The sequence below is a fragment of the Oncorhynchus gorbuscha genome, linkage group LG08, assembly GCF_021184085.1.
Source record: "Oncorhynchus gorbuscha isolate QuinsamMale2020 ecotype Even-year linkage group LG08, OgorEven_v1.0, whole genome shotgun sequence".
NCBI classification, from domain to species: Eukaryota; Metazoa; Chordata; class Actinopteri; order Salmoniformes; family Salmonidae; genus Oncorhynchus; species Oncorhynchus gorbuscha.
Window position 1 is genome coordinate 34,711,058 of NC_060180.1, and position 17,119 is coordinate 34,728,176.

Here is a 17,119-nt window from a genome sequence, read left to right on the forward strand (position 1 = left end):
TTATGGAAGAGTGGCAAGAAGAAAGCCATTTCTTAAAGATATCCATAAAAAGTGTTGTTTAAAGTTTGCCACAAGCCACCTGGGAGACACACCAAACATGTGGAAGAAGGTGCTCTGGTCAGATGATACCAAAATTGAACTTTTTGGCAACAATGCAAAACGTTATGTTTGGCGTAAAAGCAACACCCTGAACACACCATCCCCACTGTCAAACATGGTGGTGGCAGCATCATGGTTTGGTCCTGCTTTTCTTCAGCAGGGACAGGGAAGATGGTTAAAATTGATGGGAAGATGGATGGAGCCAAATACAGGACCATTCTGGAAGAAAACCTGATGGAGTCTGCAAAAGACCTGAGACTGGGATGGAGATTTGTCTTCCAACAAGACAATGACCCAAAACATAAAGCAAAATCTACAATGGAATGGTTAAAAAATAAACATATCCAGGTGTTAGAATGGCCAAGTCAAAGTCCAGACCTGAATCCAATCGAGAATCTGTGGAAAGAACTGAAAACTGCTGTTCACAAATGCTCTCCATCCAACCTCACTGAGCTCGAGCTGTTTTGCAAGGAGGAATTGGAGCATTTGCTTGTCCCCCAGATGCTAACTCTAGCAGGCTTGTAACTAGTCGAACTCTTCATTGAAACAATGCTGAAACATAAATCCATGGGTCAGTGTCACGTTCTAATTTTTGCTGAAATCAACATGAAAGAAAAATTCTTGCAAATTCAGCAGACTATGGTGTGAAATAGACTAGAAGTGCCGTTTTAATTTTATTACGTATCGTTAATGCCATCCTTGATGTGGCTTTGTTGTGCTTCAATGCACAAGCACCTTCTTCCCCACCTGCCAATAAAATTATTTTGATAAAGTCATACAAGTTTTACTGTGCGTAAACTTTCAAATGCATCCTGTCATGACTTAATGTGACAGCTATTTTAACTACTTATTAATAAAACATTTGATTAATAAAATAGTAATTTTACTCAAATGAAGGGGATGATGCAATCTTTACGAGGGAGGGAATCTGATTTCATTGATACTCAACTAGCGGCTCAGTCAATTCATTGAGGGAAAGTGGATTTGGCCTTGAATTAGCCTGCCCCATAGCAGGTTAGTTCTGAAGGATTCATTGCCATAGAAATGTACCTCGCTAAAAGGTGAGCCACTTTCATATGACCGGTTATCCCAAGTTGAACTCCGTTGACCAAAGTTACCTCGCCAACTCTTCAAAATCTGCTTCGTAGTATAGGGCTCTGGTGTCTCCAGTCCCTAACAAACCTAGACACTTCCCCTGAATATGATCAGGTCAGATGGGTGTAAGCAGTGTCCCCTCACACAAACGGAGCACATGCATTTACCACAAGGGCCCTGGGTTTGCGGAGCAGAACACTTGAGCTAAATGGACCAAGCAGAAACCATACAGAAAAACTAGGACATCACTCACACAAACACATCTCACAGATACACACACAGCGACAATCAAGTGTTTATTACAAAACATCTGTAAAAAAAAGGTACAGAAATAAACAATGTTGCAACAAACTACATCATTCTTTCTAAATAAAAGTTCAAGAGAAAGTAAACTAGGACAGATGGCTTGACAGTGACAAGAAGCAGAGTATACAATAACAAAAAAAACTTCCTGTCATAGTATTCCCATGACAGGAAGGAGTTACTGAGTTGCGAGGCGAAACAATTCTAGAATGGCTGTACAAAATTAGACTGCATTAGAAATCCCAGTGTAATGCCCATCACTAAACAAAGTGTCCGTACTCCAAATAAACAGTAATGTGTCTAACAAAACACAGATGTGATCATGTATGCTAGCTCTATGGCAAAATCACTTACTTTTTACCATTTCACACCACCTGCCTTCAATTTACACCCGTTAGCCCCCCTCTGCAAGACACCATGTCGTAGTGCTCTACTACAGAGTTCTAAACGGGTGCTCGACCCATACCTCACTTAGCTGTGTTTGAAATGTAATAAATATTATATGCCATTTAGCAGAGGCTTTTATCCAACGCGACTTACAGTCATGCATGCATACATTTTAAGTATGGGTGATTGTGTGGTGTTGGGTGGCCTTGCTCTGGCACTTCTAGTGGTCAGATTACTATTATATTCAAGGGTCTTCTTTCCCTTCTCTATATCTGTATTGCTGAGAAATGTTCACTAGAGAGCCACACTCCTGCTGGTTCTCCCTGTTACTTAATCAAGCCTTCCCTATGTTCTGTCAGAGGTATACAGTAACAGTCAAACGCTTGTACAATAATAGTGAAGACATCAAAACTATGGAATAACACACATGGAATCATGTAGTAACCAAAATTGTTAAGGACATATTTTAGATTATTCAAGGTAGCCCTTTACCTTTGACAGCTTCTTGGCATTCTCTCAACCAGCCTCATGAGGAAGTCACTTGGAATGCATTTCAATTAACAGGTGTGCCTTCTTAAAAGTTAATTTGTTGAATTTCTTTCCTTCTTAATTTGTTTGAGCCAATCTGTTGTGTTGGGCTAGAATACAGAAGATGGTCTTTTACCAAATAGGACTAAGTCCATATTATGGCAAGAACAGCTCAAATAAGCAAAGAGAAACGACAGTACATAATTACTTTAAGACATAAAGATCAGTCAATTCGGAAAATGTCGAACTTTGAAAGTTTCTTCAAATGCAGTCGCAAAAACCATCAAGCACTATGATGAAACTGGCTCTCATGAGGAAGTTACCTCTGCTGCAGAGGATAAGTTCCTTAGAGTTACCAGCCTCACAAATTGCAGCACAAATAAATGCTTCACAGAGTTCTAGTAACAGACACATCTCAACGTCAACTGTTCAGAGGAGACTCCGTGAATCAGGCATTCATGGTCGAATTGCTGCAAAGAAACCAATGCTAAAGGACACCAATAAGAGACTTGCTTGGGCTAAGAAACACAAGCAATGGACATTAGACCAGTGGAAATCTGTCCTTTGGTCTGATGCGTCAAAATTTGATATTTTTGCACTTAGTGGGACTTTCATTTGTTTTTCAACAGGACAATGACCCAACACACCTCCAGGCTGTGTATGGGCTATTTGATCAAGAAAGAGAGTGATGGAGTGCTGCATTAGATGGCCTGGCCTCCTCAATCACCCAACTTCAAGACTATTGGAGAATCATTCCAAGCTGGTTGAGAGAATGCCAAGAGTGTGCAAAATTGTCAAGGCAAAGGGTGACTACTTTGAAGAAACAAAAATATAAAATATTTTGATTTGTTTAAAACTTTTTTGGTTACTACATGACTCCATATGTGCTATTTCATATATGTATTCACTACTATTCTACAATGTAGAAAATAGCAAAAATAAAGAAAACCCCTTGAATGAGTAGGTGTGTCCAAACGTTGGACTGGTACTGTACATTCTCACTTACAGACCTTTCAGCATTGGTCCCAGGCAGCATTGTTCTAGGTCAGTGTGTATAAGAACTGATTAAGGGACAATACTAAGACACTACTGGCTTATTCTTCACTCTGTTGGGCTCTTGGGGGCTGTCTGAACTGTCAGAGGGAGAGTGTTGGGGAGTTGGCCCCCTCGTTCTGGTCTCCACCTCTGGACAGGTCCTGGTTCTGTGTTCGGACTGGGATAGGGTTAGAGTCAGTACAGGCCTGCAGGTCTTTCTCATGCTCTTCTGTTGTTTGTTCCGCCCTCTCTTTCTTTACTGCAATCTTCTCTTCATCCTCCTCTTCCTTCTTTGGTTCTCCTAGTCTTTTCCTACCCTCCCGTTTAGCCTCTTTCTTCACACCCTTCTTTACTTCCTTCTTTGTAGCAATGGCAGGGAGTGGTTTCTGGTCAGGGGTGGAGCGCTCGCAGACGGTGGGCCCGTCCCACTTTGGGATGTCCAATCCCAGCAGCTCCATCAACTGGCTCATGACCTCGTCCACATAACCGTTGATACGCAGGTGCGCGTGTTTGTCCTGCCAGACAGAAACGAACATGAGCTTGAGACCTCGACCAGTAACAACCTACTACCTACCACGTCAGTGTTTGCAAAACACAAATGACAGAAGGGCCAGGATAGGAGTATATACTTACCATGTGATATAACCTGATCCAATAAAACGGCAGGCCCTCAAATGAGAACCGTCAGCTGCGAGAATTTGACTTGTCCACCTTTAAGGGCGAAACCACCCAGACAAGTGCAGGACTACACATCAAGACGCTACTGCATCTTACTTATGCCTTTGTATTCCTTACGGAACATAGGCCATCGTTGAATTGCCTCTAAACTTTCTACAGGTCCTGCAGTGGGATTAGCTGAGAGAATGTGTTGAGTCATTAATCAAGTATGATCTCACTGAACACATTGGCTGAATTATTCATGCAGCTGGGTTTCTATTTTTAGCTCGAAACCTCTGTGGAACACCAGACCTTAGAATTACACGGTTCTATGTGACAAACAGGAAACTTCTGAAGATAACAGGCTGTAAACATCCGAGAGCTAGCTGATTTGAACTGCGCAAACAATCATTTGTGGAAATCGGACGATATTGTGTTCATGTTCGCAACTCATGTTTAATAGGATACAGTGTGATTGAGTTAATTACACGTAAGTTGAGGTTTGTGTGCGTGTCCGCTTAGTGGTGCACAGATTGTTGTGTATCAAATCGTTTTATTTGTCACATACATGTTTAGCAGATGTTATTGCAGGTGTAGCGAAATGCGTGTATATGTGAGTGAGTGTGCGCGTTACTCATGTGTTTGTGTGTGGTTTGCGAGACTCACATGTTTGGTGGGCTGAAGGTTGACGATGACCACCTTGCCCCCCTTGCGTTTGGTGAAGAGGGGCAGGTCTCCGCTGGGCTTGATCTGCAGAGAGGTACCCAGGGTCAGCGCCAGGTCGGCCCGTCTAGACAGAGAAACACCACAAAACTACATTACCCATAATCATTACCTACAAACAACCAGGTCCACCACCATAGAACCTGCTATATACAGTGCATTTTGTAAATTAACATCCTTAATTCTAAAATGAATTAAAACAGCTTTTTCTTCCCCAGTCTACACACAAACCCCATAATTACAAAGCAAAAACTGGTTAAATTGTTGTAAATTTATAAATACAAATAAACTGAAATATCACATTTACATAAGTATTCAGACCCTTTACTCAGTACTTTGTTTTAGTATCTTTGGCAGCCATTACAGCCTCAAGTCCTCTTTGGCACACCTGTATTTGGGGAAATTTTCCTATTCTTCTCTTTAGATCCTCTCAAGTTCGGTCAGGTTGGATGGGGAGTGTCACTGCACAGCTATTTTCAGGTCTCTCCAGAGATGTTCGATCAGGTTCAAGTCCAGGCACTGATAGTTCAATCTTGGTTTCGTCAGACCAGAGAATCTTGTTCCTCATCGTCTGAGAGTCCTTTAGGTGCCTTTTGTAAAACTCCATGCTGGCTGTCATGTGCCTTTTTACTGAGGAGTGGCTTCCATCGGGCCACTCTACCATAAAAGACCTGATTGGTGGAGTGCTGCAGAGACGGTGGTCCTTCTGAAAGATTCTCCCATTTCCACAGAGGAAATCTGGAGCTCTGTCAGTGACCATCAGGTTCTTGGTCACCTCCCAGACCAAGGCTCTTCTCCCCCGATTGCTCTGTTTGGCCGGGTGGCCAGCATTAGAAAGCGTCTTCGTGGTTCCAAACTTCTTCCATTTAAGAATGACGGCCACTGTGTTCTTAGGGACCTTCAATGCTGCAGCCATTTTTTTGGTACCTTTCCCCAGATCGGTGCCTAGACACAATCCTGTCTTGGAGCTCTACGGACAATTCCTTCAACCTCATTGCTTGGTTGTTGCTCTGACACGCACTGTGGACTGTAGGACTTCATCTAGACAGGTGTGTGCCTTTCCAAATCACGTCCTATCAATTGAATTTACCACAGGTGGACTCCAATCACGTTGTAGAAACAGCTCAAGAATGATCAATGGAAACAGGATGCACCTGATATCAATTGAGCCTCATAGCAAAGAGCCCAAATACACATCTAAATAAGGTATTTCTGTTTTTCATCAATTTGCAAAAATGTCTAAAAACCTGTTTTCGCTTTGTCATTATGGGGTATTGTGTGTAGATTGATGAGGAAAATGTTTTATTTAATCAATTTTAGAACAAGGCTTTAACGTTACAAAATGTGGAAAAGGTCAAGGGGCCTGAATACTTTCTGAACGCACTGAACACTGTGTTCGGTTGTTTTAATGTCACATGTACAAGTAAAGTGAACTACTGTTTGTGCAAACTCTCATCCCAACAACACAGTATCAATAATTTTTTATTTTTTATTTTTATTTCACCTTTATTTAACCAGGTAGGCTAGTTGAGAACAAGTTCTCATTTGCAACTGCGACCTGGCCAAGATAAAGCATAGCAGTGTGAACAGACAACACAGAGTTACACATGGAATAAACAATTAACAAGTCAATAACACAGTAGAAAAAAAATGGGCAGTCTATATACAATGTGTGCAAAAGGCATGAGGAGGTAGGCGAATAATACAGTTTTGCAGATTAACACTGGAGTGATAAATGATCAGATGGTCATGTACAGGTAGAGATATTGGTGTGCAAAAGAGCAGAAAAATAAATAAATAAAAACAGTATAAAAAACAGTATGGGAATGAGGTAGGTGAAAATGGGTGGGCTATTTTCCTATAGACTATGTACAGCTGCAGCGATCGGTTAGCTGCTCGGATAGCTGATGTTTGAAGTTGGTGAGGGAGATAAAAGTCTCCAACTTCAGCGATTTTTGCAATTCGTTCCAGTCACAGGCAGCAGAGTACTGGAACGAAAGGCGGCCAAATGATGTGTTGGCTTTAGGGATGATCAGTGAGATACACCTGCTGGAGCACGTGCTACGGATGGGTGTTGCCATCGTGACCAGTGAACTGAGATAAGGCGGAGCTTTACCTAGCATGGACTTGTAGATGACCTGGAGCCAGTGGGTCTGGCGACGAATATGTAGTGAGGGCCAGCCGACTAGAGCATACAAGTCGCAGTGGTGGGTGGTATAAGGTGCTTTAGTGACAAAACGGATGGCACTGTGATAGACTGCATCCAGTTTGCTGAGTAGAGTGTTGGAAGCCATTTTGTAGATGACATCGCCGAAGTCGAGGATCGGTAGGATAGTCAGTTTTACTAGGGTAAGCTTGGCAGCGTGAGTGAAGGAGGCTTTGTTGCGGAATAGAAAGCCGACTCTTGATTTGATTTTCGATTGTAGATGTTTGATGTGGGTCTGGAAGGAGAGTTTGCAGTCTAGCCAGACACCTAGGTACTTATAGATGTCCACATATTCAAGGTCGGAACCATCCAGGGTGGTGATGCTAGTCGGGCATGCGGGTGCAGGCAGCGATCGGTTGAAAAGCATGCATTTGGTTTTACTCGCGTTTAAGAGCAGTTGGAGGCCACGGAAGGAGTGCTGTATGGCATTGAAGCTCGTTTGGAGGTTAGATAGCACAGTGTCCAATGACGAGCCGAAAGTATATAGAATGGTGTCGTCTGCGTAGAGGTGGATCAGGGAATCGCCCGCAGCAAGAGCAACATCATTGATATATACAGAGAAAAGAGTCGGCCCGAGAATTGAACCTTGTGGCACCCCCATAGAGACTGCCAGAGGACCGGACAGCATGCCCTCCGATTTGACACACTGAACTCTGTCTGCAAAGTAATTGGTGAACCAGGCAAGGCAGTCATCCGAAAAACCGAGGCTGTTGAGTCTGCCGATAAGAATATGGTGATTGACAGAGTCGAAAGCCTTGGCGAGGTCGATGAAGACGGCTGCACAGTACTGTCTTTTATCGATGGTGGTTATGATATCGTTTAGTACCTTGAGTGTGGCTGAGGTGCACCCGTGACCGGCTCGGAAACCAGATTGCACAGCGGAGAAGGTACGGTGGGATTCGAGATGGTCAGTGACCTGTTTGTAGACTTGGCTTTCGAAGACCTTAGATAGGCAGGGCAGGATGGATATAGGTCTGTAACAGTTTGGGTCCAGGGTGTCTCCCCCTTTGAAGAGGGGGATGACTGCGGCAGCTTTCCAATCCTTGGGGATCTCAGACGATATGAAAGAGAGGTTGAACAGGCTGGTAATAGGGGTTGCGACAATGGCGGCAGATAGTTTCAGAAATAGCGGGTTCAGATTGTCAAGCCCAGCTGATTTGTACGGGTCCAGGTTTTGCAGCTCTTTCAGAACATCTGCTATCTGGATTTGGGTAAAGGAGAACCTGGAGAGGCTTGGGTGAGGAGCTACGGGGGGGGGCGGAGCTGTTGGCCGAGGTTGGAGTAGCCAGGCGGAAGGCATGGCCAGCCGTTGAGAAGTGCTTATTGAAGTTTTCGATAATCATGGATTTATCGGTGGAGACCATGTTTCCTAGCCTCAGTGCAGTGGGCAGCTGGGAGGAGGTGCTCTTGTTCTCCATGGACTTCACAGTGTCCCAGAACTTTTTGGAGTTGGAGCTACAGGATGCAAACTTCTGCCTGAAGAAGCTGGCCTTAGCTTTCCTGACTGACTGCGTGTATTGGTTCCTGACTTCCCTGAACAGTTGCATATCACGGGGGCTATTCGATGCTATTGCAGTCCGCCACAGGATGTTTTTGTGCTGGTCGAGGGCAGTCAGGTCTGGAGTGAACCAAGGGCTGTATCTGTTCTTGGTTCTGCATTTTTTGAACGGAGCATGCTTATCTAGAATGGTGAGGAAGTTACTTTTAAAGAATGACCATGCATCCTCAACTGACGGGATGAGGTCAATGTCCTTCCAGGATACCCGGGCCAGGTCGAAAAGAAAGGCCTGCTCACAGAAGTGTTTTAGGGAGCGTTTGACAGTGATGAGGGGTGGTCGTTTGACTGCGGCTCCGTGGCGGATACAGGCGATGAGGCAGTGATCGCTGAGATCCTGGTTGAAGACAGCAGAGGTATATTTGGAGGGCCAGTTGGTCAGGATGACGTCTATGAGGGTGCCCTTGTTTACAGAGTTAGGGTTGTACCTGGTGGGTTCCTTGATGATTTGAGTGAGATTGAGGGCATCTAGCTTAGAGTGTAGGACTGCCGGGGTGTTAAGCATATCCCAGTTTAGGTCACCTAACAGAACGAACTCTGAAGCTAGATGGGGGGCGATCAATTCACAAATGGTGTCCAGGGCACAGCTGGGAGCTGAGGGGGGTCGGTAGCAGGCGGCAACAGTGAGAGACTTGTTTCTGGAGGGAGTAATTTTCAAAATTAGTAGTTCAAACTGTTTGGGTATGGACCTGGAAAGTATGACATTACTTTGCAGGCTATCTCTGCAGTAGACTGCGACTCCGCCCCCTTTGGCAGTTCTATCTTGACGGAAGATGTTATAGTTTGGTATGGAAATCTCTGAATTTTTGGTGGCCTTCCTGAGCCAGGATTCAGACACGGCAAGGACATCAGGATTAGCAGAGTGTGCTAAAGCAGTGAGTAAAACAAACTTAGGGAGGAGGCTTCTGATGTTGACATGCATAAAACCAAGACTTTTTCGATCACAGAAGTCAAAAAATGAGGGTACCTCGGGACATGCGGGGCCTGGGTTTACCTCCACATCACCCGCGGAACAGAGAAGGAGTAGTATGAGGGTACGGCTAAAGGCTATCAAAACTGGTCGCCTAGAGCGTTGGGGGCAGAGGATAAGAGGAGCAGGTTTCTGGGCATGGTAGAGTATATTCAAGGCATAATGCGCAGACAGGGGTATGGTGGGGTGCGGGTACAGCGGAGGTAAGCCCAGGCACTGGGTGATGATGAGAGAGGTTGTATCTCTGGACATGCTGGTTGTAATGGGTGATGTCACCGCATGTGTGGGGGGTGGGACAAGGGAGGTAACAGGGGTATGCAGAGTGGATCTAGGGGCTCCATTGTGAACTAAAACAATGATAACTAACCTGTAATACTAAAAATAACAGAACAAAAACACACAAAGGGACTAAGAACACACCCCTGTGGGGGACCCCGTGTTGGCGGGGGACCCCAGCATGGCGGAAGTGATGTTGCCTACCCTCACCACCAGTCCATTATCCAGTTGCAGAGGGAGGAGGTGTTCAGACCCAGGCACTGTTCCCACAAAAAGATGTCGGCACTGAGCAAATTTCAGGTCTGCTGACTGCAAACTCGAATGTTGTGAAGATTCTGTGTAACTTCCTGCACACGTTCACTGTGGACACTGAGGCTGTACCCGCTTTAAGTTACTATTTTAACAGTGGCCAAGTAGGCTACTGTGGCTATTTGATCATAATGTAGGCCTACCAGAGTGACCTACCTTCAAAAACAACGGAGAAAATGCATCCCATAACATTTTAACACGGAAATAGCTGTTCTGTCATTCAGCCTGGTTAGGTTCTAAATGAACCAAGTAAAAACTCACGGACGATTATTAAAGCTCAAACCAAGTTGATTCACCCAATGGGTCAGACAGCTGAACAGACAAAGACATGGTCCCACCATCACAAGTATATATATTATATACTCTAGGTGAAGTCTCATCCTTCCCTCTAAACATTACAGCTTTATTGCTAGGCAGGAAGTTAAGTGATGTGGGTAATAAACTGTTCCTTCTCCCTTACGGTGACCTAACCTCGGCCCCCATTCGGCCCCCAAATCCACAGCTCTCCACCCTTATCAGTGACCGCAACCATGTGATTTCCTTTACTTGGTAACATTCCAAGCCCCTGGCTCTAATCCAACCTTACTTGACTCCACCATATGCATTCCTCCTACAGATAACCATTCACTTCTGATGTAACAACCAGACTGTTGGCCTTCTCCTTTCCATAGGATACCTGATGTGTAACAATGTTTTAGAAGTCAGAACCCATCAGTCTACAGTAGCAGCCAATGTGTGTTGTAGGCCTTCATTTCATGAGACCTTTGAAAAAAAAAACATGCAGGGCTTGACATTAACCTGTTTATCCACTTGTCCTTGTTGTTGCTGTTCGATGCAAGACAGCACTTTCCAAAATAAAATTCATTATTATTCCCATATCATTATTACAGACAAATCGGACAAATTATGCTACCCTCTGCCTATTTGCTACTTAGCCTTCCTCAAAAGCTAGGTCAGGGCCAACAAGGATCTGTGACAGACAATTGTTCTAATCTAAATCACTTCAGTCTAATTATGTAAGTGCAATGTGTGTGTGCACGCATAATTGTAGATTTAATGAAGAGAAGAAAGGTCCTCCATTAAAAGGGGATTACGTTGGGAATTAGTTGACCCAGAAATGGAGCGGTGGTTTGCACATCAATAGATAGAGGCATACACAAGACTGTGCCGCCATATCACAGGGTTAACAGGGTTACCTAACATTCTGACCTACAGGGCCAACAGAAATACACTCACTTATTTAAAGAGGTGCTCTGCTTTTGTTCTCTGTCTTTCTCTGTCTGTCTATCTTTTTCTCTTACCTGCTAGCTTCTTCGGCTCTGTTGAGGTCTTTTTCAGGCAGAGCTTCCTCCCAGTCCAGTATGGTACTGATGAGCTTCCCCCTGTGTGAACACGCACACTTTAGGGTAATTTCTTAGCAGACACCTGGCTATGTACTGATACAGCGTGATGATCTGATATCTTATTAGTGTATTTCCCTGAAATACCAAGACGGTGAAACTGGATGAGTAATCCCCAGTGTGTGCGTGTGTTACCTGCAGGACCTGAGTCCTCTTCCCCGGACCTCCTCACAGTATTTTCCAGTGGGTTTCAGCCCCATCACACCAATGACCTTTTCCCGCACATACTGCCTGAAAAACCACACATCCATCAGAACCTGTGATGCCTTTCACGTTGACTTACTGGTGAAGAACCTTCGGTGAGGCAGTGCCATATAATTCAGTATTAGAACTCTGATGGACAGTGCCACTTTACATGTGGCAGTTATCAACACAGTTCAGTGAACAAACACATTTCAAAGAGTTTAAAGAGCGTGTGAGGTGGCTGATGTATATACTTTGCTGTTGTCATGCCCGTGTAGGGCAGTACAGGTGGTGGCTGAAGGCTAGATAAGTGATTCCTATTAGTATGTTGCTGGAATGGATTTTCCCTGCTTATACAAGCCAGCCTCCCTTGCCCAAGTTGCCTCAGGTTGTTAACATATGGAAAGTGAGAAGTCTGTCTATTCTTGTTTATTTTTGTGGAATTGACAGTTGAAGTAGGGAAACAGTGTTGGCAGATTTAGATTAGAATTAGCATCAATGCCTCCCGAGTGGGGCATCGGATCTAAGGCACTGCTTCCAAGGCATCATTACAGACCAGGGTTCGATCCCAGGCTGTGCCGCAGCCGACTACAATTGACCGAGCGCTGTCCGGGTTAGGGGAGGGTTTGGCCGGCTGGGATATCCTTGTCTCATCACACTCTAGCGACTCCTTGTGGTGGCCCGGGCGCCTGCAAGCTGACTTCGGTCGCCAGCTGTACGTTGTTTCCCCCGACACATTGGTGCGGCTGGCTTTCGGGGTTAAGCGAGCAGTGTTGTCAAGAAGCAGTGCGGCTTGGCGGGGTCGTGTTTTGGTGGACGCATGGCGCTCTATCTTCACCTTTCCCTAAGTCCGTACGGGGGTTGCAGCAATGGTACAAGACTAACTACCAATTGGATATCAAGAAATTGGGAAGAAAAAAAGCGGTAACAATAAGATTTAGCATCAATTGAAAACAGTGCAGGGTTAATCAATCTGGCTTTTATATGACGTGCGTGTGTGTGACAAAGAGAGCGGGTTCAGTATAAATTAACCAGTTGAGGGCACACAAAATAACAATTTTTGTTCAAGATGGGCTGAACTGTGTTTCACTATGCTTTCATTCTAATGTGAAGCGCATAACATTTCTATTCTTTTGAATTCGTCGTGTGTGACATCTTTCACTAAGAGTGGTTTGAACAGACGTACTTGCCACACTTCCCACACTCCTCCACGAACATGTTCCCATGCAACTCAGAGAGCAGATTTCTGAATCAGAGAGAGAAAGAGAGACTGCTTATTTCACATAAGTATGTAGTGACAAACAATTTATATGAATGTAAATGAGTGTTGAAGCAACGCACATTGGCTCCCCGGACTATCTGTATTGTGTCCCGCCACCCCCACCCGCCAACCCCTCTTTTACACTCCTGCTACTCTGTTTATCATCTATGTATAGTGACTTTAACTATACCTACATGTACGTATTGCATCAATTAGCCCGACTAACCGGTGCCTGTACATAGCCTCGCTACTGTATATAGCCTCGCTACTGTTATTTTCACTGTTGTTTTTATTTCTTTACTTATCTATTGTTCACCTAATACCTATTTTTTACTTACAAATTGCAATGTTGGTTAGGGCCTGTAAGTAAGCATTTCACTAAGGTCTACACCTGCTGTATTCGGCACACATGACAAAAACTTTGATTTGAACAGAGTACTTTATTTTTGCATTTCCTTCCCAACTGAATACCATATAAATTGAAATAATGCTATTCTCCTGCTAATGTATTGAATCATTTTGATTTCACTCTCTAGCTGTAGCCGTTCCAATTCTATGAAATCCTATTCACAAGAGAGACCAGGGCTTATTCAAAGAGTCTTTAGAATAGGAGTCATGATCTAGAATCAGGTCCCTCCTGTCCATAGAATCTTATTATTTATGATCTAAAAAACAAAACTGATCCTAGATCTGCATTTATTCTCTGAGACACTTGATAAATACGGGTCCTGGGCAGAGAATGATTGTAGTGTTTCATTGGGACAGTATAGCAGGCTTCATATTTTATTTAACCGTGAAAAACCCATTGAGATACAGAGTCTATTTTGCAGGAGGAGTGTTACCTGGGGAAGCCGGAGCGGACGTGGATGCCGTCCACATTCTGGCTGATGAGGTATTTGAGGTAGCTGGCTCTCTGCAGAGCCAGCAGGGCCATGTGAGTGAGGCTGGGCCGAGCTTCCTCGAATGTGGTGTCAAAGTGGGGAGACTCGCCCCTCTCCTCCATTGTCCACACTCCTTTGGGACCCCTGAGAGAGGGAGACAACATAGAAGTGTGAGAGGTGTGTACAAACGCACATCTAAGGTTATGACAGGGCAACATACAAGACAGACTGTCAAGCAATCTCTCCACATCTCTGTAGTAAGGTGTGGCATCTGTTGTGGTAGCTGCCGGGCTTCAAAAGGCAAGAGATGCATTTCTATGCAAGAGGAAGAGCGAGACATACTGAGAATACAGAATGAAGGCCATAGCATTCCCCTCTCTCCCATTCTCTTTTAACTGACACAGCCCCCGCTCTCTCACTGTGTGACTTATAGTCTGCTCAGACCAGATCAAAGCTACTCAGCTATTTGGTAAGACAGTCATTAGGCTAGAGGAGTACGTCAGCCAGGTATTAAGTACTTATCTTTTAGAGAAAAGGGCCGCTGGACATGAAGGGCAATGAAAGTCTGCAAACTGGCTTTAGGGGGGAAAGTGTCCTTTTTATGCCTAGGTTTTTCAGTAATGGACCATTAATTAAATTCAAGGACAAACAGACAGGCAGGCAGACAAACCAGAATGACAGAAGGCTGATTAATTAAATATGAATGTAAAGTCCTCTAGTCCTTTTCCGCACAGCAGCAATGGAGAAAAGGGAAACCCGTGAAGACACAAGCAGAGACCGAGAGAATAAGAATTACATTGTAATGACAAGTAATATAAAAGAAAACGTTGGAAAGTTGGTGTGAAAGTCAACATCACAGAGATCCAGCCAACACTACTGTACAATCATTGCTCTGGTAATAGAGCTAGCCTATACTGCCCCCCTCTGCTGATACCACAGTACTGCAGCCAAATAAGAGGATGGTGTTGACTCACATTTCCTATATTCTTACTTGAATCGTTTAAAATGCATGATTCATGATTCAATTTCTTGAGCGAGAAAAAGACACTGATCCAATTCAAGTAGGTTCATTGAACATGACGAGCCTTTACTAATAATATATTTCTAAACTGGCCAAATCCTCTGTGTCAGTTCAGCATAGCCATGAACCAAACCTTTTACAACCAAGGAGAGGTGGAGGAGAGTGTATTTCTTTAGCCTATGGCGATGCACTCTGAGTGGTTGAGCGGTACAGGGTAATGGGCTTACCTGAAGTCAGGTATGCCTGAAGAGGTGCTGATGCCTGCCCCAGAGTGGACCACCAGGTACTGGGACTCCCTAATCAGCTGGGCCAGAGCCTCCACCTTCCCCTTTAACTCTTCTTTACTGTCAAACGACTGGGAGAGAGTAGGGATGGGGAGATAACGGGGGCAGAGATGAGGGGAAAGTGAAGGGAGGATGGGGATGAAGATGAGAGGACCGGACGGGTTGGGAAGAGTAAGAAAGAAGGGAGAGAGTGTAGAGGGTAGTGTTGGTGTAGGGCAGCTTTGACCCATCTATTTCAGTGGGGTGCCTGGTGCAGTGTGTGGAGAACATGGCAAAACGTGCCAAAAGGACTAGGGCACCAGCAACAACAACGTAATGGTAGGGGTAACACTACACTGGCGTTCATGTTAGCTTTAGTGTGTAACAGAGATATAATAGTATTAGCTAGCTAGTTTTGAACTACCTGTATATTGGCAGTATTTGATATTGTGCTGCGGTAGTAGGTACACTTCTGGCTAGACTAGAGGGAATCCTCGAAAAGCTTTGTAGCTACTAGTAACTTAGCTAGTTAGCTAAAACCTGCCTGTGTGTTTACCTCGGGGAGCCCGCAAACACCTTTGTCCGCATATGTAGACAGTCCAGCGGCGTAGTTTACAGACATTACTGCAGCTCCTCAACAAAAACTCAGAAATATACCTCAATGCTCTCGTAAAAATTCTCGTTCAACGCAATGAGCTTTTGTTTCTTTCTGAAAACCAGCCCACTTGCTCGAGGTTGAGACCCCGCTCGATGACGTCATCTATAAGGGACGATTCTACTTAAAATGACTGATGAGTTATTTGGCTTGGCTATAGTGCAGATAGAACAATGAGACCGAAAATTAACCGGATGTATAAATGTGAAGCATCCGGTTGGCGTTTCCACTCACTACCAAATATGGTGATGAGAGGAAGCCAAGTGGCTGCACCGTAGGCATTCTTCGAGTATTTCCGGTACTTCCAGGCGGGCAATTTTGAAACGAGTAGGACTTCAGCTCCCGAGTTCAAGCAAAATTAACGAGTGGGACATCCGACTTAGTGAATGAGTTGTTGGTGTGTGAGAAGTTTGGAAGTCTGACAGCCGAAATGGCGGCGAGTAGTAAGGAACGAAATGGAGAAAATGTTCCAGTTGTGCTGGAATGCTAACAATATGGGTGTCAGTTCTGATTATATGGAGCGGGAGGATGAGGGTCAAGGACTGGAATGGTCTGTAGTGGAAAGACATGAAGAAGAGAGATCATGATACTGAAAGCAGAGTAGCATCTAGTAAAGAAACCATAAAGAGGGCCAAGGTAGGAAGCAATAGTAATAATGTGTTGGAGTGGAAAGTGGTGATGGTGTTTGATGAGAGCACAGGGCCTCATTTACACTCGATCTGACTAACCAATGCTGTTGAGAAAGAGATATGTGAAGTCAAATTAGCCCGGTTCATTGGAAATGGTAGATTGTTAATATTTTGAGGTAGCTAGGATCAGCAAGGGAAGATTCTGCAAATGGGAAAGCGTAATGGGAAGAAGAATAAAAGCCATGTCCCTGGTGCTTATGCTAGTTTGAGGGGAGTCATCACTGGGGTCCCAATATCTATGTCCATATATGATATCAAAGAAAATGTGTAGTGAGGCAGAGTGATTGAGGCCAAAAGTTGATCAGTAGGAAAGAGGGTCAAAGAAGTGAAAGCTTATCAGTGCTGCTGAGGTTTGAGGAGGTTTTGCCTGGAAAAGTTCCTTAGTTTCAATGTCAGAAAATTTGTCCCATCTCCATTGCAGTGTTTTAAATGCCAAACCTACATGTACATACTACCTCAATATGCCTGACTAACAGGTGTCTGTATATAGCCTTGCTACTCTCTTTTCAAACATCTTTCTACTGTTGTTTTATTTCTTTACTTACCTACCTACACACACACACACATACCTTTTTTTGGCACCATTGGTTAGAGCCTGTAAGTAAGCATTTCACTGTAAGGTT

The 17,119-nt window shown here is 44.3% G+C and overlaps 1 protein-coding gene across 1 annotated transcript; it reads right to left on the reverse strand.

Moving 5' to 3' along the window:
- Positions 1–2,993: 2,993 nt before the first annotated feature.
- sirt6 (sirtuin 6) lies at positions 2,994–15,943 on the reverse strand. The gene is made up of 8 exons (XM_046357940.1): positions 15,709–15,943; positions 15,117–15,244; positions 13,830–14,012; positions 12,913–12,972; positions 11,679–11,774; positions 11,445–11,525; positions 4,771–4,894; positions 2,994–3,962 (listed from the first exon to the last, which is right to left on the reverse strand). The coding sequence occupies exons 1-8, from the start codon at positions 15,772–15,774 to the stop codon at positions 3,549–3,551; spliced, it is 1,152 nt and encodes a 383-aa protein (XP_046213896.1). The 5' UTR covers positions 15,775–15,943; the 3' UTR covers positions 2,994–3,548.
- Positions 15,944–17,119: the final 1,176 nt, after the last annotated feature.